Raw genomic sequence first — 25,772 nt, forward strand, 5'->3', positions numbered from 1 at the left:
AACAGTCTCGTCAAATCTGATGAAAGCAATTGTTCGTATTCAACCGCAAAACGAAAACAAAAACGTATGAAACTTCAGAAGAACCAGTTTGTAATCTGGATATTTTCTTGCGAAACGATAATTTCTCCCAGACATCCGCAAACGTCAATCCATTGACCGAACCCAAAAGGCTTGTTCGACTTTATGAGGCGCCGCAAGAACCGACAGCCGGATGACGTCAAAGTACCGCGAGAACGAGACGAAACTAGACTTCGTATGATTTCTCTAATCGTTCTCGCGGTACTTTGACGTCATCCGGCTGTCGTTTCTTGCGGCATCGCATGTTGTGCGTGCCACGTCATACTCCACGAATGCACATAGAGGGAGGAGACGAAGTCCCGCCCCATTTTTATCACTCTTCCCAACGATTGGTGTACGCTACTTACCTATGGCTATGATTGGATATCGTAAACGCCGTTCATTTTGATGCACCAATCAGAACAGACGGTGACTGGGTGAAAGGAGGGACCGGTCGTAATTCGGGTGGGGAAAATAATAACGCAGAAGGAAGTGTGTCATGCTGGAATATTGAGTATCCCTGTTACTGTATTCAGAGTTTCCAGGATCCATTCAAACATTTTAAAAGAAGCGAAAGCAATCCATATTCACATGTCTCCGTAAGTAAATCATTGTTTTAAGTAAAACTGATCTTAGTTATATGAATACTTTGATTGTAAGACTGATTAAGAGTAAACTGTACATATGGATTGCATTTGATGAATTAGAGCTTTATTGTAAATCGAGTTGGGTCTCAGAAAAAGAAATGGTAGCTTAAAATAAGGGTTGAACGTTTACTTTAAACGATTAAGAGTCCGGCACGTGCTAACTTTTATTCACTGTATTTTGACCTTTGTCGTTTAAATGTTGCTTGTATTAGGAACTGCTATAACTTGCTTTGATGTTATCTGTGTTATCTGATTTAGTACAGGGATACGAAACCTGAGTTGAACTGTGTATATTAATTTTGTTAGCCAATGTTAGTAATATACTACAGTTAATTTAGTCAGTATATGTACAAGGTGTGTCTTATATAAATGTAATGGTTTTTATAACAAATAGCATATACCATTAAAACTATTACAAAATTCCTTTATTTAATGTGTGTTTTGGGTGTTTTTCAGTAGAATATAATGGTGATCTATTGGTTCCCATCTGGCATCAATAGAACCCAACTATTACCAGTAGAGGCCCAAAGGGGCGGTTTCCCGGACAGGGTTTAGTCCAAGACTAGGCCTTATTCATAATTTAAGAAGTTTTTACAAACATGCCTTACAAAAAACACTACAGGTGTGCATCTTGGGACAAAAAATGTCACTGATATATGTTAAAATTGAACAGGACAAGGTGATTTTAAATTAAAGCATCTCAAACATGCATTAGTCTGGGACTAGGATAAGCCCTGTCCGGGAAATAGAGTTTTCATTAAAACATCCATTATAACCCTGTTTCTGTGATGGTTTCGATTACTTCATTGCAAGTTTCGTCATTTCGGGTACAGACCCCTACACCCAGGGCTGTAGGCTGGGCACAACTTTGACTTTGAAATGTAAATGTTTGGACAATCAAAGTCCAAATAAATTGTTGCCTGTAACACACATGTATTGATAGAAATGCTTCATCTCTGATAGTTGTATAAACTGATAATCCCTGATAAAGTTTTATAACTTTATTGTACATGCCTGTATTATTTCACGCCAGGACGTCTAGAATGTTGCTCGACGAGAGTCCGCTGTTTGATCCATCTCTTCTCCAAGAGCTGGACTGGAGCAGCAACACCGTCTCCTTCTCCCCCCAAATCTCCCCCTTGCAGCCTGGTGATTGTCTGGTGCTCCGACCCCTCTGTACTGCTGACCTAGACAGAGGTACAGGTTAACTTTTCAATCATGATCATAGTAGTTCAAAACATGGGCATATGTTTGACTTTTGCTTTTTTGCAGGCTTTTACAAAGTCTTATCACAGCTCACAGAAGCTGGAGATGTGACAGAAGAGCAGTTCAAAGGTATAGCACACCATTCTTCATTACTACTTGATTTAAAGGTGCGCTGTGTAATGTTTAAAAGGATCTCTTGACAGAAATGTAATATAATATACATAACTGTATTATCAGGGGGGTGTGAATGAATTGTATTGTTTTTATTACCTTAGAATAAGCGGTTTTTATCTTCATGAAAGTCGCTGCCATGTTTCTACAGTAGCCCTAAATGGACAAACTGTACTATAGAGCGCATTTCGTCCTGGCCAGGACGCGTCCGGGAAGAATGGCCCCTATTCAGATTTATAAAATACATAGCTAACAACTCACTGTTTGTAATCGAGTCTTTTTGTACTTATTGACTTCAATATTTTGACTAACTAGATACGACATTCGACCACTCCATAAATGTAGGCGCGTTCACCATTTTAGAACGGTCCTGATGCATACGTCACTCACAGTTTTTCACTGTTTAGCCTTTGGTAGTACTAACTCAGTATTACAATTTTTTAAAAATACAGTACATTTTTAATGTGGTGTTCGGTAACGCTTTCATCTCGGATTATTGTGTAAGCAGTTAAAATATTTGGGTTTACACAGCAGCATGTTACATTGATAAATATTAGGGCTGTCAAAAGATTAATCGCATACAAAATAAGAGCATAATATTTGTGTTTACACTGTGTAATTCTTTTGTATTTATAAACACACACACATGCATGTATGTATTTAAAAACATAAAATTTGTATATATTTATATTTATTTATGTAGATTGATGATATATTGAAAAAAAAAATATATATATATATGAAGAGTTTGGTTTCAAAACGCAATAAACGCCATTTTTAAAAAAAATTAGTTACTGCCAAAATCAGTATTATATCAGGTCAGTAGTTAAAAGTAAATTCTTAATTTTACGCAAAATCCAATATCCGCCGTGTTATTCTGTCATCTTTTCTCCCTTTTTTCCCAAAATGCGATAAACGCCACTCCTCATTTTTTACAGAACGCAATAAATCCATTTCTGAAATTACAGCCCACCAGTCACGCAATGTAAACAAGCAATGGCGGACGCGCTGAGTACACGGAGTCCTAGTTTTCCTCATCTCCTTTGTACTTCGTGATCAACAAACAAAACAAAATAATACTTTAATTGCATTGATAAAACTGTGATGGTTTTCTGTGACGGGAAAGAAACGTAAGCCATCAACATCTAATAATTTCCGCGAGAGGCACTCGGGTGCTTGTTCTCCAGACAGCATCAAGCTTCTCATGCTAACACATTGACCCCAGAGGATCTTATGAAAAACTTTACATTATTTTACTCAAAGTCAACGAAAATCGAGTAGGACCAAAACATTTTACAGCTGATCGCAGTGAAAAATGTAAAGAGACGACGTCAAGTAACCGCAGCAATGACAGTGTTCTTAATATAACAAAGTAAGTGTTTTGGTTAATGCCATTAATGTTTATTTTTTTAGTCATTGTATACCACTAGTCAACTAAATAAATATAAAATGGTAAAGATGAATGCACATTTATACATTGATTTAATAGATTTATAGCATTTTGAAATAAAAAAACTGTCATGGATTTATTGTATTTTGTGGAAAAAAGAATTTGTTTTTATAATAAATCTTTGAAAATCAAGTTATGGATTGAATTTTTTATGTTTTTATAACCTAAAGTGCTATGTGAAAGTTTGTAACAGAAAATACTGGTTTTCATCTTGTCACTTTCTTGGTATAGAAAACACGTTTTACCGAAATTTGTCAAAATGGATTTATTTCGTTTTGGAACCAAACTCTTCATATATATATATATATATATATATATATATATATATATATATATATATATATATATATATATATATATATATATATATATATATATATATATATATATATATATATATATATATATATATATATATATATATATATATATATATATATTAAATGTATACATGTATGTGTGTATTTACATATACATAATAATTACAAATAGTACACACACACACATATATATTATGCAAAAACAAACTTTTATTTTGTATGCACTTAATCGCGATTTATCTTTTGACAGCCCTTATAAATATACAGTAGTATGGTTGTGGGCGCACAGATTTGTGTAAAAATAAAATCTATCCCAATTAGCTTTTTCCAAATACCAAAACTTTACTTTCATAAATAAAATGAACACAAAATCCATCCACATTTAGTCTGTGATAAAAACATTCATGTCAACAGTTTTAAATAATCAGATTCTGCAGGAAACCCCCAACTTCGCAACAGTTGGTTCCCCTTTGGTGGACAACTTATACATAATGGCACAAAGATACAGCTGCTAATGATGTTTCTAGTTATACATTTTGTATATATTCTTATTGAGGTCTTATTTTCAAAGCAAAATTTGAACATATGAAGAGAACTGGAGACTATTATGTTATAGTGGTGGAAGACACAAATCTTGGACAGATTGTTGCCACCGCAACGCTTATCATCGAACACAAATTCATCCATGCTTGTGCAAAGGTACATGGCTTATTAATACATAATTTTACTGTTAGATATTTTACAGTTTTAACTGTCATCCTGTGACCAATTATATAACATTTTCGTTCTGGCAGAGAGGACGTGTGGAGGAAGTGGTTGTAAGTGATGTTTGCAGAGGAAAACAGCTCGGAAAATTGTGAGTTTGGATTGTCTCTCTTTTTGTGATGGGAATCTATTCTGATTAGGGATGCATAACGATTAAGTAAGGGATAATGTAGAGGCAGCCGGTAGTTATTGGGAAATAAGCCCCGACAGTGTGATCAGGACCCGACGCGAAGCGGAGGGTCTTGTATCACACTGAAGGGGCTTATTTCCCAATAACTACCGGCTGCCTCTACATTATCCCGCTTATTACACGGCTACTTGCCACATAAGAAAAAAAACTGGACATGAATATGAATTTGAAACATTTTATTGGCATATTGTAACATTTTTATCCTTCCGCGAAACTTTGCACAGATGCATAAAATGATCGTAATACCTTATAAAGATCCTCTGCTTCATACTTGTCTCCATTTTTTCTCTTTGCGAAGTTTTAATCCCCATTCTGTATTTTTTGTTTGTGTGCTTCGTAGCTGTCATGCTCTATTTTGTCAAGTTCAGTCTCAGTAAGCTGTCTGTCTCTTGTCGTGGTTGTCGAGTGTTTGTCACAAGATGGCGCCACACAGACAGTAATCTTTATTGATCTTTATTGGCGCGGAGCGATATTACTCGTGCAAGTAGTCCGGCTATGCGTTATTATTTTGGAGCGGTTATTATTCGAAAAGAACGAACCTGCAAATGTCTCAACTGACCAATCAGAATCAAGCATTCCAGAGAGCCGTGTAATAATCGCGAATAATATATAGCAGAATAAAAAATTTTTGTTTACATTATTTGTGTGTGAACTGTGCATAAAAACCTTGCATAGATAAATGCACACACATGAATGTATATATTTAAGAAAAGTTCACATGTGTATATACATTTGTATATTTATGTATAATTTATATTATATATAAATATATATTTTTTCTTAAAATTATACATGCACATGTGCATATTTCTATATACATGATTATTATACATAGATCACACACATATATATGATGTAAACAAAAACTTTTATTCAGCTATAAATTAATCGCGATTATTTGTTACGCATCCCTAATTCTGATATCGATCAACAATTTTACACATACTCCACTTCAATTCTGTTAGAATCAGATTATTCACATTTTATTTCTTTTGCTTATTACAAAAATGCATGTACATTTCGACCAACAGTTATTTGCGTTTTATAGGTTGGTATCGACATTGACCCTCCTCAGCAAAAAATTACAGTGCTACAAAGTAACTCTGGAGTGTGCAGCAAACAATGTGGAATTCTATAAGAAGTTGGGCTACTCGGCATCACATGAAACTTACATGCAGTGCCGTTTCTTTGACTGAACCCAGACGGATCTAGAACATTGTTGAAGAATGTTCGCTGAAGAATTGCGAGCTGTTGTGAGGTCTTTCTCTAAAATGGTTAAATCAGACTACCTCAAAGTTGCACCTTTCAGCCAGCAAAAAAAAAAAAGGAAAAACAATAAGTCTTGACAGGTCTCAGTCACAATAAATAAATATTATGTAATGAGCATTTTAAGTTTACTGTAACAGAACAAAATTGATTTTAATGAATGTTCTGTCTTAACTTCAGCAGTCAATGTCAAGCACTTACATTAACATGTTCACTTTTTTTTTTATTGGAATTTGCAAGAGAAGCAGAAGTATAATCTGATCATGTATTGTACAAATCACTATGGCCTGTCAAAGAGAAAAGACACAATTGGTTTATCATATATACTTGAATAATTTACCATGATAATTTAATACAGAGATTATCTTTTTGTAAGGTGATGTATTCACTTTTGAAATAGTTTTAATAATATGCTATTTACAAACTGCATGGTGAAGGTTTTACTCTTACTGTTATGCTATATGTCCTTTGAAATATACTGAAACTTAATCACATATTATAAGTTATTTAAGTGCATTGAATCTCATATTTTTCTGTCCTCCAGGTACTTGGCTTTAATGTAGAGAACAATGATATAAAAGTTTACATTTATTTATTATACTTTTGTATTTGTCACAAGAAGTTGGCTTTAGTTTAAGCCACCAGTGAGGAGTTATGTGCAAAACCAGAATGAAGGCAAATAAATTATTTTGTTGCAAATTTTATCCTAATGCAACAAGTTCATCTTTATACAATAAATGCATTTATTTTTATACCTTTATCGATTGCAAAAAGGGGCATTCAGTTGGATAGCACTCATCTGTCAATCAACAACTTAATATTTGATAGTGATTTTTTTAAACCTGTTAATAAAACCAATGACAAGATGGTGAATGGGTTTAAACTGTTACTTTACTGTTGTATTGTATTTAAATAAATTTTAAATCAAATCTGATTATACATTTTAATGACTCGAAATGCAGTGATAAAGGGGCGGTGGGCTAGGCCATAAAAGAGCACCTATTGTCTGATTCACATTTTTACATTTCCTTTGGTGTGTAAGTGTGTATTAGTACATTTTAACGATATGCAAAAGGTACAAACCCCAAAGTAAACGATGATGCAAGTTATCGTCTCCAACGTAAATATCGTTTCTTGGAGTACAACAAACACTCGGATTGTAGGCAACAGTTTAGTTCCTGGGATTGGTGATGTAGACACGACCGACATTATCAGAATTCCTTAATGCGTGTAAGTTAACTGTTAGCGTTGCATTGTGAGCAAATCTTTAAAACATGGTAAGGAGCGTCACATTTCCTGCTCACGTCAGGGGTATTCAGGCCAATCAGGGACACAGAGCTTTTCAAATCGATGAGTTTTGACCAAAATCCGAGAGTGAAATCTAGAGATACAAAATGTACGCTACATGGAAAATAATGTTTTTTTTTTTACTATAAACCACACAAACACATTGTATTATACAAAATACACAAAATAACATGGTTTTTAGCAATAAAATATGTGCTCTTTAAGATTTAATAAAAAATTTAAGTAGTTCCCTGATCTTATTATGATTGTGACAGATCCTTATTCCATGCATTAATAACACTAAAAACACAAAGTGAGTAGCCATCTTTTATTGAGCAGTGGGATGTTAATTCTATGGCAAAAATATTTCAAACTTAATTCATTTCCACCTGAAGACTGTTTCGTTCCACCAATTCATTTATTACGGCAGTGACAGTCCAATTTCTCGGATGCCCCCATCGTATCAGCAACAGTAGTTCAAGTATCAAAAGTGCATTATTGCAATACTGTCCCGCTGCAAATGCAAAATGCTTTAAATACTATAAAACTGCAAAACATTTCAGTGCATACAGCTCAAAAAAAGAAAAAAATATCAAATCTTCCCTAACTCCAAGAATAACAAGGAGCAGTCACTCCCTCCCGACCCCCCTGTACAAATATTTACACTTTTAATCCCAATAAAAAAAATTATAAAGAAAGTCTGCTGCGGTTAAGCGCTTTTTAGTAAAGCCTATCCGTTTTGTGCTGCTGTGACTTGCATACTCCCGAAGTCTTCGTCCTCCTCTAGTGTTCGCTTTAGACTTCCTGGGGGACAACAAAAATGCGAGACATCTAGTTTGTATTATGAGCTTCGATTTGAACATTACAACTGCACAAATGACAGATTGCCTTAGTACATCATCTCAATCATTTACCACCATTAAAGGACAAGTTCGGTATTTTACACTTAAAGCCCTGTTTTCAGATTGTTTATGATGAAATAGAACGGTTCCCACTGAAATCTCGACATATGCGGCTGCCCCGAGAATTTTGGGGTGTTTGTTGTTTCACCTCCCACCCCTACAATGGCTGCATAGGTGCACTGGAACAATCCTTCCCAAAATGCACCAAACTCTCGCCTACAAAGACGCGAAACCCACCGAGTGGTCAGGGGCGCTCACCGATATGCTCACACAAAAATCGCTGCAAAAGACGCCCTCCAACAGGTTTTATCGTAGTTTTTGCCATCTCCATTGACTTGTATTAGATGTGAGGTACGGTATTACTCCACGACGGGAACGTTGTTTGTATTCTTGGAATTGGCAAAGGTGGTTATCGCCACCACCTGGGCTGGAGCGTCTATTATTCAAGTTCTCATCGGAAGAATATACGGGTGTGAGGCGTTTGGAAAAATAGGTCCACAAGTTTACAGCGAATGCTAAAACAGCTGTTGGAAAGCATCTTTTGCAGCAATTTTTGTTTCACGTCTTTGCAAATGAAAGTCTAACGCATTCCAGGAAGGATTGTTCCCGTGCACCTATACACACATTGTAGAGGTGGGGGAGGTGAAACAACAAATATCCGAAAAATGTCAGTTTGCCCCAATACCGTGCAAGCCAAGTAATTCATAAACTAATTCCAATACAAAATAGCCATTGAATGTCCCTCACCTGGCATCCCAGCTTGGATGGAGTAAGACCTGCCCAACTGAATGGGTGACATCATCTTGATGGTTAACTTGGCAAGATATATTGCTTCATATTCCTTCAAGTTACCAGAAAGAACATCCATTTATTAGTATATATATATAAAAATGAGAATTATATATATAGTTTGCCCAAAAAGTAAATTCGGTCATCATCATACCCATCCTTAAAGGTGCATTGTGTAATTTTTAGAAGTATCTCTATAATGGCGCTTTTCCATTGCATAGTACCCCACGGTTTGGTTTAGTTTGGGTCAGCTTACTTTAGGGAGCTTTTCCGTTGGGTGCAGTACGTAGTACCCAATACTTTTTTTCGTACCACCTTTGTTGGGGTTCCAAGCAACCCGAGCTGATACCAAACGTGAGGCGAAAACACAGTAGATCACTGATTGGTCTGAGAAAATTGTCACTACAGCGTCATCGCTATAAAGAAGATTAGCTTTACCTGTGCTAGCTTGCGCTGTCTCAAGAAAAAAAATTTGTCATCTGTGTTTTGCTATAAGTTCCCAAACTCCTTTTTAGCGATGAAAAACATCCACAGGTTGAGAATCAGGAACATCATAACAGTTTTTTCCCAAACTTGCAGTTTGTGGCGGAACATTCGCGACGAGCACGTCAGCATTATATGCTTAAATGCAACTTCAATGAGGCTCAGCGGAGCGCCGTCGACTGACGCCGCGGTGTTTAAAAAGAAACAGCGGTAACGTTAGTGATAAACGCGATGTGCAAACATCTACTTGTGGTGGCCAATTTGAATTTTGTGGCGGACTGAGAAATAAATAAATGTATGGGAATGTACAAGGACGCTCTCACTTGTATGATGTCACAGCAGTATGCAGCCCAAATATAACGACACGCCTATAATCCCTCCCACTGCGAAGTGATACCAAACTCGATGGTAGAGCTAACCACGCCAAAGTGAGGTGAGCTGACCAGACCCAAACTAAACTAAACCGTGGGGTACTATGCAATGGAAAAGCGCCATATAATATACATAACATTGCGCTCTGTACATTACATTAGATCCTAAGTGGCTGCTCGAACACATCCGACATACGCGTCTTCACCTCAAAGGCGTTATCTACTACTTCCGAATGTGGTCGTAAGTGGACAAGCTCAAAATGTTTTACACTCCATTTACACCTGTATTTACTGTCATCCATTTATGATCCAACTGATCAAAACGTTTCTTAATACCAGGTGTAAACAGCTTCAAAATGTCTTTGTTAAGCTGAACACAAATGAAGACATTTGTAATCAAGCAGGAACACTATTGTCCAATTTATCATCTAATTTACGATAGAAGTAGATTAAATATCATGGAAGTCAATGGTGCTCTAAAACTAAATGGTTACAAACATTGCTTAAAATCTGTTCTTCTATTAAAAATGTACACAGGTGTGAAACAAGTTCAGAATTTTTATTTTTGGGTGACCTTTCCCTTCAATGTTGAGGTTATTTTTCAGAGATTACCTGGAGCTGATGAACGAAGCCTACGTTGGGATTAATGCAAAATCGTCTCTCCTGTACATGACTAAAGGCATCTCTGTGATCAAATAACACAACACCAATCAGTTCCAAGAGTACATACTTTTTATATTAACATTTTTAGCCACGTTTGAACAGATTTTTGGCTATTACCTGTATTTTACACCAAATGTTTCCATAAGGTAGGCAATAACTAAGGCAGCACTGGAAAATAAATGGCAAAGTTGTTCAGTGTTTTATTTTAATTAAGCAAATCACATTGTGTTCCCATAAAACAGTATTATGGAAAGATTTTGGATTTGTTTTGTTACAAAACATACCTTCTTGATATCCCTGCATTTCCATGAACAAGTACCTTCCCTGCAACGCAATGTATATGGTGAAATATGGTACAACATGGAGTGTTATTATATGGGTCAATGACGTGATGTCAATTATTTTGTGTCCGTATGGATAAATTAAATATAAAAGGGTTAAAATTTCAAAATAAATTAGCAGATTACTTGCATACATTCTCTTTTTTGAGTGTAAAATTTCTGGTTTTATTTCATTTTAATAGAATATTTGGGAGATAATAGCAAAAATGTCAATGTGGTGTAACCGATCTGTGTCAATTGGTGTAACTAGTAGTTTTTTTATTAAAATATAAATATATTCATAAAAAATTGGAATAAAATATAATCATCTAGTTTGGTCTAATATGATTTTTTACATACATTTTTACATAATTTGTCAAAGATTATTTAGAAAACAGAGCTGTTTTCAGCATATGTCAGGACAAATATTACAAAAACGCATTAAAATTTACATTTAGAAACAACTAATAAAATTATATTTTAAAATGTTTTTTTGATGATTACACTTATACGCCATCAAGGTGGACAAAATATTTAATATTTCTCATTCTTTGGCACAATTGGTGGTTACACCATTTGACATTTTCAGGTCCACTCAGTCTTAACTTTCATAAAAATGGTACAAATGCATTTTTTATTGGATAAAATTAACATACATACACTGTGCATTGAAATAAACCTGATGCATGCTTTTAACACAAGTTTTAAAAAAAAATGTATCATCTTGCCAAACTGTTTTTGTCACTGACCCATATACTATCAATCAGTGCCAAAATAAATATATTACCTCCTGTCTCTAAACATCCATCAATAAATTCTTTTGTCTATAGAGAGACACAGAAAAATGGGTACACATGCATAATTATACAAAAGAAGCACCAATAAAAACCTTATTAATTATGTTGAATTTTTCATGAAAGGCAATCTTACCATTGGGAAATATCTAATTATATTTTCCACAGGGTTATCTGCTATATCTAAAACAAGGTACCTGTAAACAATAAAATAAGAAAATCAGTCAACCTTTTTTTAGTGAATTACACATAACAATAGACTAATAAAACATTACCTAAATTTAAGGGGAAAGTTTGGCTTTATGAAGTTGGCCTCAATGTCTTGTCTCACACACACAATGTGAGTTATTCCCTGCTTCTCCAGCACTGAGAGCTAAAAGACAAAAAAATTGTTATTTGATCAAAATAGTCCATTTTCATCTTTAAGTTATTTCTACAATACCTTGCTCTTCATTGCAGCTGAATAGGGTCCAAGAAACAAACTAGGGAGGATTTCCTAAAATCAAAGCATTATACATTTAGTTAAATGGATCACATGTCCTCCATGTCATCACATTAATGAGAAATGTTCAAGTGTTAGTTTACCCAAAAACGAACATTCTGTCATTTACTTACCCGCATGTTGTTCCAAAATCTGCATAAATGTCTTTGTTTTGATGAACACAAAGAAAAATATTTTGAGAGAATTTTGGAGAACCTTTGACTTTCATAGTATTTTTCCTACTATAGAAGTCAATGGTGCCCAGTGTTGGGAAAGTTCACTTCCTACATGAACTAATTTCAGTTCACAAATTTTTAAATGAACTAGTTCAGTTCATAGTTCATATCTAAAAAATTTTGAACTAGTTCACAGTTCCAAAAATGCACTAATTTATAGTTCTTTTTCCCCATATCATTTTTAAAAAATGATTGCCATTATAGCCCATATAGAACCACAGACAGCAATTATTTGATCAGTTTTAACACTGAAGCTAAATGCGTCAGATTTCATCTTCATATCCAACTTTAAATCCTTATCCAACCAGGGTTTACATTAGCATTGACTGTCTTTTAATTTTTGTATTTGCTTGCACATACCTTAAAAGGCTAGCCGGTGCTTTAAGGGGGTTGCACACCGGGCAAGAAGTGCTGCGCGGGGTCGTGTGTATGACTACTCGCAGGTATCGCACACCGCACGTGCACGTTAATTAGCGTGAGCTTAGTCAGAGTCTATTTTATGATCCAGAATATGCGTAAGCAGCCTATGTTAATCGTTAACAATTTGGGACAAATGTGATGTTATTAAATGTTATAAAACGGCTCGTCTGGTTCTTCATTCTGATTGGTTGAAACGCATTCTAAGCCGTGATAAAATACCCCGGTAAACCCACGGTTCAGACCGCATCACAAGTATCACTGCGCCACTGTTGCTGCACAGCAAAATCACCAGTGTTAAAATTTCAGGGATGGTGTTAAATACACAGTGTTGATGCTGTTTTAACACTATCTGGTAATAAAATAACACTGCCATTGCTGGGCCAGTGTTATATCCACGACAGTGTCAGTGTAAAACAAGGGTGTTACCAGATTTCACACTGAGCGGTGTAAATCAAGCCACGCCTCCACTAAACATATCCTGTCAGGGATTTTACCGCCATTTTCTTTCAAAGGAGGACTGAAGAGAGCAGGTAAATCTCATATTCACTTGGTTTAGTTAAATTAAACTGTTATTTCTCTGTCTGACTCTACGCAGCCATATGCCAAAAAACCTAAATAAGATATTTTTCCCATTTTATTTCCCCTTTGTTCGTTATTTGGTTCAGTTTAATCAGAGCTACCTTGTGTTACGTTGTTCCCTTGTTAGTTTGGTATAAAGTTAAACTGCTAGCTAAAAGTTTTAACCAAGAAGGATAATATTAACAGGAGATATGAACGAAAGGTTGAACCCTGATAAAACGCGACATGCACTACAAATTGAAGGTATGAAATTAAGTTAAATGAAAGCTCGTTTATTCACCATATGATGCTCGTTATGAGGTAATCATATAGGCTAGATACCGTGAGTTAACGAGGTCGTTTACATGCACGTGAGTGCACGGATATCGGTTAATTATTCAAATTACTGAAAAACACGGAGAAAACCGCAACCGCATCGTCATGTGTGTTTTTTTTAGATGTATGCAAACAGGGAAAATATCGCCAAACCAACAATTAATTTTACCTCAGAATATGCACAGATTGGATGCATTGTGTGTTGTAAGCTTTTCGTGGCGCTAGATGTCAGACAGATGCAAATAGCAAATACATACGAAAGTGTAAAACGTGTATGGCAAACATTTGTTTTTCTGTCATTATAGATGCTAGTTTGGTGAAAGTACACACTGAGTGCTTCAAATCATTCAGAAGAGATGCTGTTTTAAGGGCAGTTTATTAAAGAAGACCTGACATGGATGACTTCCAATGAGAAACGACTGCTAATACTTATATAAATTCATTAAAGAAGGTAAGTTTCATTTATACATATAAATCATTTTATTTGATATAACTGAACAGTTAACCAATCTTTTTAGTATATGTAGTTTTGTACATATTATGGTTATTAATCAGGCAAGAAAGTTACATGACCTGCTGCCAACTTTAATAAAAATATATTATCTTCTCATACATCGTTTTGCTATTGACGTCATATTAAATAGCAATCAAATTGATTACTATTTTGAAAATGTATAATTGAAGATTCATATTGTCTTGAGTGCTGTTTTTAATATAAAAAGAATGTTGAGTTTTCAGAGTCTTTATTGTCATTTTTTTGTGATAGGACCCTACCAGACTATATTTGAATACGGCATACCCGTGAATTCTGGAACTGTTATTCCTTAACCCAGTTTGGAGGATAAGAGCTTACCAACTAGTTATGTGAGTACACAGAGTACATTAGTACTGTACACTGTCTCTAACATGATTATACTGAGATGATTTTGATTCAAATAACGGTTAAAACTGCATCCTTTTTGGTATTTTCTTGACCCTTTTGTCTTTGACAATCTGCAGAAATATGCTGAGGTGATGTATTGCAAAATAGCCAACATACAACAATTAAAGGATAATTGCAGCCTATATCCTGATGAAGATATGGATGACCCTCTGTCTGGTCAACAGGAGTTTAAATATGGTAAGTGTACATGGGTTTGCTACTTTTACGGTTTTAAAGTTTAACTGTATACTCATGGTGTTTAAATTCTGTTTTGCTAGGACGGGACAGTGATGTGGCAGCTCTTCCCTGGCTCATTCACTTCTTGCCTTCATTTGTGAAAGGAGGAAAGACTGGAGAGGGTCAATGTGCAACTGAAGCTACTGATTGTGCTGTGTACGTTTTTTTGGTATTTTGTTCTAGTTGTTTATTCAGCAGTTAGTTTGCTTGCATTGTTCACCCCATGGAAATGCATACAAGTTCATAAATACACATCAAATACATTCATCAAATACACTCTTTTAAAACACTTAGGTGATGAGCATCAATCCATGCTTTGAGGGGGATGAATCAGCACAGCCCTGCCTGCTCTGCGTTGGGAACAAAAGTTGCATCCAGAATTTTTGCATCATTCTGGACCAAAAAGCCATTCCCTCCATGATGAAGACCACTGATGCAGCCTTCCACTACTGTACAGTAAAACAACTACAGAACTAAATACCAGGTTGGAACGTGTTTAAGAAAAATGAAACGTCTTTTGAATTGAAATGTCTGTTTTGTTATGGATAAATCTTTAGTATTGTGAAGGATAAGCCTTTCTGCTTGCCGATAAGGTAATTGCATGTATTTTAATGTTCAAGTTTTGAGCAGGGTGGCTAATTATTTTAACTGTTATTTGATATATTAAAGACCTTTTATAATAAGTGGTTTTCATGTCACTGCGCTGTGGTATAAGATAACTTTCATTATTCCATACTGTATTCTGTTTCTAATTGTAGCTGAGGTATTTAAATAAGCAGTGTTAAATGCAAAGTGTTGTGTGTATCAATGTAAATATTAAATGTGATTTACTTTAATAAAGAGAGGTTTTGCAATATTTCTTGTCATTTTTCTTTTATAGAAACAACCCATTAGCAACAAAAGTGGCTATTAATCAGTATTTTAACACTTAACATTGTTGAATTCACATTACACTGGTGTTGACCTTAAATTAGGAGTGTTAATTTTTAACACTGTATTTCTGTGCCAACACCAGTGTAGTGTGGAAACAACAATGAATGTTGTTGAACAAAGTGTAAAATTTAACAATATTGAGTGTTAAATTAACATATAATGGGTGTTGTTAAATTAACACTACACTTTTGACTAAATTAACACAGTGTAGTGTGGACACATATACACACTTTGCCGGTGTTAAATTTGACACCGTGGGTGTTATTTTAACACCGGTGATTTTGCTGTGTGCGTACTGATTTATGAAAATAAACAACACAGTCTTTAATCATATTTTAATTTTTCTACATTTGCACAATTATGGCAATATCCAGATAAATGTCAATAAATATTGTTGAGTCATTTTGTCAATAAAGAGAAAACGTAAGAGAACAAATGAAGGTAGGATGAAACTTTTTTTATTGTTGTTGTTGGAAAGCGGGTGGTCTTTTCTTTCATTTGATATTTTATGTTTATTTAAAGAAGATAATTTTTCTGTAAGGCATTAAACTAAAACTGGGTGGCAACTTAAAGAAAAAAAAAAAAACGCTGACGGGGAAAGAGTTAAAGGGCCATTTCACCGATAGGAACATTAATCTTTATGGAAAGTGAGTCATATTTGTAGTCAAAATGTAACATAAATGTAGAATTTTGTGCCTATTTGACAGAGAAAAGACAAAATGTGACTTTAGAGCACATTTGTATGAAAAACTACAACTGCCACTATGCACCACAATGCACAGCTCTGCAAGCCACTCCCATTAATCGGAACACGGCTCAGACATGCTATTATCTACATAAATGCCACGTTAGTAAAACAAAGAAAATAGCCACCACCACTGTGTCTGACAGACACCAATCATGATTTACTTTTAAACGTGATGTTACATTGTGTTACACACAATAACACTCTGGCCTGGTGTGTAGCAAAGTCTTATTCAAACAGTAACGTGCGGTTTCAGATCCGCAGTACAAATGTCTTTTCAATTAGTTAAAAAAGGGTATGCCTTTTAAATGTTTATTTAGTTTTACCAATTTTCTTTTTGTCTCTTGTTTACTGTAATTACATTTGTGTTATTATTGGCCTCACTGGTCTCACAATATAGACATATAAAACACCGCTCAGATATGCTATTGTGTACATAAATGCCACGTTAGTATAACAAAGAAAATATAAACACTCACTTTAGTCAGACGTCCGTTTATCCCTCCATCCTCCACCACACAAACGCGTCCCCTGCACAATATCTCCACATACGCGCTGCCTCAGCTCTTGGAGCTTGTGCTCGTAAACCGAAACACGTCTTTGAAATAAGCACGCGACCAGAAACATTCACAAAACAAACGTTCATATCCTTATCTGATCCAGAAATGTTAAACCGAAAGCAAACGGCGCGAGTCCGTCCAAGCTTATATACTCCGCAGCGCGTCTGCTCGTAAACCGAAACATGTCCGTGAAATAAACGTTCCAAACGCGCGCAAAGTTCCTCTCTTGCATAGAAACCTTCACCAAACAAACGCCCATATCCTTATCTGATGCAAAAATGTAATAAAGCAAGCACACAGCGAGAATACAGGCAGTAGTCTGTACAAGCTTCTCTACGCAGCAGAGGCCGATGGTTGCTGCGTCTTCACCCGGCTCCTCTACCCAGCCGACGCCCAGGCTCCGGCTTCTCCTCGGGCTTCTGTTCCTACATCTGCCTCAGCTCTTTGCAGTATTGTGGCTCATAAAGGTGCAATGTACAGCGGATTAGAGCATCACGCTTGTAAAATCACCCTCTTCCATGTAATATTGATTAACTTCCACTGTTATTGTAACATGAATTCGGCTCGCTCCACAACTTCTGTTTAGCTTAGCTTAGCATAAAGATGGCGGCTGATCGTTTTTGTTCGGTCTGTGTTCGTATATTTTCGTAAGTCCCGCCCACTTATCTGTAATTGGTCTGAAGCGCGAGTGGGTCCCACCCATAGCCCCCACCTTGGAAAAATGAGAAATGAGTGTCTGTAGTCTTTCACACTCAATAGAGATACAGGATTTCCTTCTTTCAATGACGCAAAATGACGATTTTTACATCATTGAAAGAAGGAAGTGCCTCACTGAAATCAGTATTTCTCCCCTCTCAGGGGAAACTGAGGGAATGTTGCACGACCATTCAAAAACATGACTGGGGTTCTAACGGTACAAAGCTTAATGCAAATGGGTGAAGTTTCCCTTTAAGGATGCTTCCAAGCATATTTGATCATCACTTCAACAGTTGCATGATATAAATGTTAATGTATATTTTAGATGAATGTTGATTTATAAAATAAACACCACAGTCTTAAATCATATTTTCATTGTGTCTTTGCTGCGTCTGTGTTGTTTGTGAACTGCGCTCTGTTGCAGTCACACTTGATTCTGAGGAACTTCTTTGTTTGGCGGAAGAGTAATATTTGTACTAATACAATTACAACTTATTTGTGTTTCATTTTGTGAAACCCTGCTATGCATATGAAGTAACCGTTTTATAAACGCAATAAACCCCGCGAAGCAGTGGGGTTACAGTGCATTTTATAACAGCTTCGCGTCGTGCCTAACAACGCCCCTTAGCTGTTATAAAATGCACTGGTAACCCGCTGCTTCTTGGGGCTTATTGTTTTATTTAACTATGTGAGTGGCATGCTGTGGCGCGGCAGGGATTTCAGTGCGTCACCTCCATGCTGCTTTTTGTTTTGATGAAGCATGCAGCAATGAAACACTGATGTTTTTCCGCTACAAATTAAGGCTTGTTTACAGTGTGTTTTAGCCGGGTTTTCGCCTGGAAGACTCTGGCACCCTACTGAATACCGTTACACTGAGAAAGCGCGCCATTCACAAACACCAGAATGAACGAGTTTACAGTAATGTTCATCAGGCAGAAATACAGTACGTTCAGTTCAATTCAAAACTTTCGTTCAATGAACTCATTCAGTCACAACACTGGTGATGCCCAAACTTGCTTGATTACAAACATCCCTCAAAATATCTTCTGTTGGGTTCAGCAGAACAAAGACATTTATGCAGATTTTTGGTTAACTATTCCTTTAAGAGAATTTAATACACCTAATACATTGAAAACAAGTATAATTCAATTGAGTAAAGAACAGGTTCATACTGATACCAGCTAAACAAAAGAAAGCAGTTTGTATTACTATGCCTCAAATGAACATAATCTCACAATGTATTTATGTTGTTTGTTTGTAGATATGCAATTTTATGGAAAGCACTTGAGTTGGGTTTAAATGTGCTATATAAATAAATGAAATTATCTTAATTATCACCCACCTGCATCTCTCTTCTCATTGGATATGCCCAGTCCTGCAGAAATGTAATGGGGAAATTATATTATTGGTCTACAGACACTGAATTTAATACTAGTACTTTAGCAATCTCAGATTGCACAACTGCAGTCTGAAACAGAGAATACAATTCTTATGAACAGTATAACCGTGTATTTATTTATGGTCATGACCCTTAACTGTAAAAGTATAAATAATAACCAGGTCTGGTTGTCATGTGGTAAGATATATGTTATAAACCCAAGACTTTAACTTCTATGCTGTTGTTATTCTTCTGAAACTGGATAGCAAATGCTAACTACACACCGGTCATAACCACGAGTTTAACACTTCAATAATAATATTAAAATTATCCGCATTTATTTAATCATTTATATACATGTAACAAACATACACCGGTTCAAAATTCGCTGTACAGCAACTGATATTATTCAGTTGTACTGAGCACTAGCATTGGGCTAATTCGTGTGTTCGGCTTCGTGCGTACTGCGCAGACGATCGGCCTATGACATCAGAGTACCGCGAGACGATCTGTGACCACAGCTTTTGAATCGTTCTCGCGGTCCTGTGATGTCGTCTGCGCAGAGGCCATATGAAATTCATACATCTTTTTAACATACCAACTGCTCTTCTTTGGCGACTGGCAGGGACGGGAACTGAAGTTTATTCCCTTCGTCCATCCTGCGATCTTATTCCAGCCTTTATTACGCGTACGTCCACGGTGCCAGATTGAAAATAAAGACAAACTAAGTGCAAAAAAAGTGGAGTTTGTGGAGGAGCTTCGCACTCGTACGCTCCATGCTGCTTCCACCCAGGACGATCACGTGACACGCCAGCCACACACGTCCCTTAAAAGGGGCGTGTCTTACTTTTCAATGCGCTACGCTTTTTCAAACATTAAATTAAATCAGATTGTGATAAAACTTTGTATTAAATCACTAATTTTAAACAATGCAAATATAAACAATAAAATAAAAATTAAAAACGTGCAATTATTTCACACTAAACTACTTGTGCTCAGACTCCATAGAGACCCTTTCACAACTCACGTGATCAAACAGCCAGCGCGCGCATTTTGGCAACGGAAGTGGTGTTGTTCCCCAGTGGTTCTAACGTGTTAGCAACTCAGTAAGTTTATTAAAACGGTTTTCCAGCATCAAAATGTTTGGTTGTTGCGTTTGGTTGCACTATACGTATATATGTATCTGGCCACTTTATATTTGGCCATCTGCTAACGTCTTCTATCCACTCCACTATAGTAACGTTACATGGGCGCAAGTACTTTTCAAACAGCTGAAGTTACGTCCAAACCCAGGCCAGTTCATATAAATATGTAAAGCTTTAAAATGTTTGTTCATGTTAGTGTTCATGTTAATCCACCTTTGCCAGTCGCGGCCGCCCCTCTGCAGGTTAAATTCAACAATTACTAATACTTTATTCAAATCTTGTTAAGGTTAATTAATGCACTGAGAACTAACATGAACTTTATTTCTATTAACTAACATTAAAAAAGATTAATAAATACTGTAACAAAATGTATTGCTCATGGTTTGTTTATGTTAAGTAATACATTAACTAATGTTTGTTAAAACGGTTATATTTCCTAATTAAACTAAGGCCTAGTCCTGGTTTAAGCTAATCCCTTTCTGGAAAACCATCCCTAAGATTTTCAACAAATACATGAACAAGTTTTTATAAATAAAGTAGACTATTGTAAAGATTTACTATCATATAAACAAGTAATTTTGGATAAACAAACAAATAAATATTAAAACATTTGAGCCATAAGAATAATTCCGATGTATGTAGGCCTAATAATGGTTATCAGCTGTCCATCTTGACATCAGAGGTGGGTAGTATCGAACTACATTTACTTTGTTGCATTTACTTGAGTAAATATTTTTAGTAACTGGTACTTTCAGAGTATATATAAAGATGGATAATTTTACTTAAGTACATTTCTAGTGTAAAAACTGTACTTTTATTCTGCTACTGGCAAATGGTAATAATTAATAAATATCAATATAGCCACCTGAGTCCCAGCAATTCATTTTTGTCTTCAGTAGTGAACATGAGTTTCAGACCTTTAAGTCAAGCTCAGTTTGTTCAAACTATTTCAATCATACTGTTCGGTCAAGAGGACATCCTATTGGGTCTTACATGGGGAAACAAACTTTCTTTTCAAAATAACGACAGTTGTGATTTTCAAATGTTATGGCAACAAGGGAACTAAGTAATTCTTTTCTGCAGATTATATATTTGATAATTATCTTTTTTTTCAAAATGTGAGTCTAGACTTAAAATTTAGCAGTATTTAGAAAATGTAGGCTACAAACATAAACTATATAGACATAATATAGACATAAATATTGTGAGGCATCCTTCTTAAAAAACGGTTTAAATACTTGAATAAAGCCCAGACCTCAACTCAGCTGAATTGAAACCTCAAAGGTTTTTAACCAAACACTCATCACCTAAATCTATCAATGATTTGCACAGAGACGTACTGTATAATCATTTCGGAACTTAAAAATGCACTTCCAAAACTGTTGCAACAAAAATCAAAAAGACTCTTTGAAGTATATGGTATAGCATTTATATTAGTTTTTAAAGAATTACTGGAATAGATAAACATGTTAATTAGAAGGAGACGCCCCAATACTTGTCTAGTGTATTTGCCACAGACAGTGTACCGCAAGCCCTAAAGTGTGCTTCTTTGTAGATGTGACCGATCCATAATTTCCAGCTCCAGTGAGCATCCCTAATCCAGACCCTCATGCAGATGGTTGGAGTTTTGATTCATCTAAAGTAACATACAAGGTGAAAGAGCATTTGTTGACATAATTAAGAAGAAAACAAATGCATTGTTCATGGCATTTAAAGGGACACTTCACCCATTTGCATTAAGCTTTGTATAGTTAGAAACCCAGTCATGTTTTTGAATGGTCGTGCATCATTCCCTCTGTTTCTGATTTCAGTGTTGCACTTCCTTCTTTCAATGATGTAAAAACCATCATTTTGCTTCATTGAAAGAAGGAAGTCCAATATCTTTGTTGAGGGGGTGAGACTACAAACTACTAATTTTCTCGGTCAAATAGGCAACAAATTCAAAATTTATGTTACATTTCGACTACAAATATGATCCACTTTTAATAAAGATTAATGTTTCCATGGGTGAAATGGTCCTTTAAATACAACATAACACTGGGTAATAATACTACAATTTCTGTTTAATCCATAGAGCACTCATTTTCACTCTTGAGCATGGTGTGACCTGCAAGGTCGAATGCAGTGTAAGTTAAAAAAGTAACTAAATGTACTTATTTTGACAAAACACGTGATGCACATGCCATGGTTCACATGAAGCAACAAACACATTTTTGAAAACACGAGCAACACACATGACACTCCGAACACATATTTTGAATTTGCGCCCCTGGAATGAGGAGTCACGAGCCGCCACTGTGATAGGTATATTTAAATGTTGTACAATATACATAAACTAAACTGGTGGACCTGTCATTATTACGATAAATATCGTCAATGTGTTTTAAAGTTATTATAAGTAAAGTGATACTTACTGTTCAGTGCAACAATTTAACAAGTTTATTGTTAAATTGTTACCCCTGCCCCCATTAAATATCTTTGTCACATCATTTTTAAGTGTTTGATAAACATATTTCTTGCAATTATCACTCAAATGTGGTGATGATGTATAGTATATTCTGTTTATGTATGTACTGTATTCTATATACAGTACCAGTCAAACGTTTGAACTTACTTCCAGTGTCCAAACCTTTGACTGTATACAGCACTATACTGTGGTATATTTGTACTGTACTGTCCTATAATTTACACATAAAGAATTTCGGTCTATATATCAATATCTGCCTTTTTTACTTCCTAATATCTGTATCGGCATCGACCCCCCCAAAAAACCCTCATTGGTTGGGCTTTAGTTATGTTTAAAAGTTATATATAAAAACAACTAAATAACATCACAAAAATAGACAAAAATACTTTTTTATTTAAAATGTTTTATTAATCTCTTTTTTGGTAATTTTTCAGTATCTAAGCAACCAGCGCTGAATGTTGAGCATGGACGGTCAGGTTGTGTGTGAAGGAGAGCAGCCCAACTTTATCTCTGATCTTGAAGCGCTGATTGCCTCATTCTACAATTTTAACCTCCAGTATCAGGAAGAGTTGGCATACACCTTTGAGTTTGTTCAGAGGTTTGCCATTCATATGTTTTTTACATTTATATTTATTCACAAAGGTTAAATACAGTTTATTGATAACTTAACACATATTTTACATCATCAACGTCTTCAATAAACACATTAAATGGGTCACTTATATATAGTTACCAAGGTTTGGATTGAATCCCCACAATGCTTTTTTGTGAAAAGCTGAATTTTCTCTACATAAGCTGGGTGTCTAAAGAAGACAATATCATTAAAAACTGGGTGATGTGTGAAAATAAAATCACACCTAAAAGATTTGCATGTGCAGGATACAATTTGCGAGAGTGTACATGACATTACAAGTGTAAAAAGGTGTAAATCAAGTTGCAAGCAGAAGTTTTGCAACATTGTACAGTGTAATCGTAAGTGTGGGTCATGTCTTGTAAAACTGAAACTTTATTTTAAAGCTAAATAAGTATGAACTGTATTCATCTGACCTCATCTTAATCTAATATAAAATATTTAGGACACATTTAGTTGTGATATAGTTGTGATCCAGTGCACAATAAAGATCAGATTTTTTTCTACAAATTCTGATTTGGGCATTAACAACATGAAGTAAAAAAAGGCATTTTGGATTTATATTTTGATATGCTTAATAATTGTTTAATGTGGGTTGCAGCCCTAACATTCAGATTTCCGTTTTGACTAGAACGTTTTTTTTTAACAGACCATTGATCTTCCCCAGTTACTTCTGTTTACACCAAATAATACAATTAAATTGCACAATTAATGAATAAATATTTAATAATTACTGTGTAAGTAAGAAGACAACATCCAAAAGTTCATCAAACTTTTATTTTTAATATGCAGCCTTGGCTGAGCACCTGAAAGTATACACAAGTTTGTTATTTTTTTATAGCAGAATATAGTTTAAGGTGGAAAGTTTGGTTTGTTTGCAAGTTTTGTCAGTGAAATGCAATGTATTTTGTGTTAAAATAAATAAAAGTGACAACACAAGTTGTGTAAAAGTAACACGAAGTGTGTTGTTCCAATAATAACACTAATTGTGTTGTGTTTAACACATTCGTTTTTTAGAGTGTAGACATCAAAATAATAGTAATTTTTTTTTTTTTCCTCCTGGCTTTCATTTTTTTCCTTCTTTTTTTTTTGCATAATTTTAAAATAAATATTTTAAAACCTTTCCATTCTTTGAAAGTTATAAGAGCATTGTTTATGTTCTGATAATTCTTAAAGGAACAGTATGTAGGATTCTGGCCAAAACTGGTATTGCAATCACAAAACTTGTGGCTAAAACTGGTACTGCAATCACCCAACTGGTGGCCAATACACAAAATGACAACATAAACATCAGTTGAGGGCTGCAACTCCACTTTTTAAATGACAATATCCTGTCCAGACCACTGTTGTCAGTGTTATAAGTATTTGAAATGAAAATGTTTTGTTAATGTCTAGTGACATATCAGAGCTATTTTATGATTAATTGATATAAATTTCTTACATACTGTTCCTTGAACTGTTCTGTTAACTGTCAAGTGCATTTATTTCATACAGCAGACATTTCAGCCAACATGTTTATATAAGGCAGTTTTATGGTTTTTGCCTGTAAAAAATAAACGTTTTAAATTTTGTATGTGTGTATTATGTATTTACTTTCCATTTGAGACTTTTAATAAAAACAATATTTACAATTTATTGCAATATAATACATGTAATGACTCTCTTATAATTAAGTGGCATATCAGTAGAATACAGAACTTGGTTATAGTTTTGTAAAAATACAGTAATTTGCTGGCATTACAGCTGCCATTATGTAAATTTACAGTGTAAAGTTTTATAGAACATACTGTAAAAAATAAATTGCAGCATGATACTGTATCTGGTAATTACAGGTCAAGTCTGTAAAAGTTGTCTACAGTTGTAAAAATACAGAATGTGGCTGGCAACCCAATTTACAAGGAAAAGTTTTACAGGGAGAAGACGGCCACATACTCTGCACCCCTATACATACACACACTAATAAACTAATTCAGTCACACACTCTTTCAGATGTCTGCGCTCCGGTGGCTTGCGGTGGCTTCATCATCAGCGCCACAAGAGCAGCAGAGTCGTTGGCAACCTTCAGAAATCGACTGAAGACATATCACTTTTATTAACACCTGAGCCTGCATTGCCACCACTTACTTTTTCTCTTATTCTGTTCTTTCATAATGTTTCCTTTATATAAAAAATAACCATGTACTGGGTTAGGTTAACCGAGACAAGATTCAGAGCAATTATGTACTGCTGCCCTTTTGTTGATGTGATTGCTTCCACATCATTTGTAAATCCCTTTGGATTAAACCGTCTGCTGAATGTAAATGTACTTATGTCACATGTTACATATGGCTAATATTTATGTTTTTA

At 35.3% G+C, this 25,772-nt stretch overlaps 2 protein-coding genes and 1 long non-coding RNA gene across 4 annotated transcripts; 2 read left to right on the forward strand and 1 right to left on the reverse strand.

The window, feature by feature from the left end:
* Nucleotides 1–509: 509 nt before the first annotated feature.
* gnpnat1 (glucosamine-phosphate N-acetyltransferase 1) lies at nt 510–6,776 on the forward strand. The gene is made up of 6 exons (XM_055171897.2): nt 510–656; nt 1,738–1,901; nt 1,977–2,039; nt 4,423–4,550; nt 4,646–4,707; nt 5,855–6,776. The coding sequence occupies exons 1-6, from the start codon at nt 649–651 to the stop codon at nt 6,000–6,002; spliced, it is 573 nt and encodes a 190-aa protein (XP_055027872.1). The 5' UTR covers nt 510–648; the 3' UTR covers nt 6,003–6,776.
* An 897-nt stretch (nt 6,777–7,673) lies between these two features.
* Nucleotides 7,674–20,010, reverse strand: LOC129417312 (serine/threonine/tyrosine-interacting protein A). Its single transcript, XM_055171895.2, has 11 exons — nt 19,782–20,010; nt 19,148–19,180; nt 12,124–12,177; nt 11,957–12,054; nt 11,818–11,878; nt 11,675–11,711; nt 10,852–10,891; nt 10,685–10,735; nt 10,517–10,589; nt 9,009–9,102; nt 7,674–8,163 (listed from the first exon to the last, which is right to left on the reverse strand). The coding sequence occupies exons 1-11, from the start codon at nt 19,839–19,841 to the stop codon at nt 8,090–8,092; spliced, it is 675 nt and encodes a 224-aa protein (XP_055027870.1). The 5' UTR covers nt 19,842–20,010; the 3' UTR covers nt 7,674–8,089.
* On the forward strand, nt 13,117–16,075 carry LOC129455195 (uncharacterized). Of its 2 annotated transcripts, XR_012370398.1 has the most exons (6): nt 13,117–13,348; nt 14,018–14,163; nt 14,479–14,576; nt 14,712–14,832; nt 14,913–15,027; nt 15,166–16,075. It is a non-coding gene; the product is annotated as an uncharacterized lncRNA (long non-coding RNA). The 2 variants fall into 2 exon arrangements; XR_008648279.2 differs by having other exon boundaries at nt 13,122–14,163.
* Nucleotides 20,011–25,772: the final 5,762 nt, after the last annotated feature.

This window comes from Misgurnus anguillicaudatus, chromosome 7 (assembly GCF_027580225.2).
Source record: "Misgurnus anguillicaudatus chromosome 7, ASM2758022v2, whole genome shotgun sequence".
NCBI lineage: Eukaryota > Metazoa > Chordata > Actinopteri > Cypriniformes > Cobitidae > Misgurnus > Misgurnus anguillicaudatus.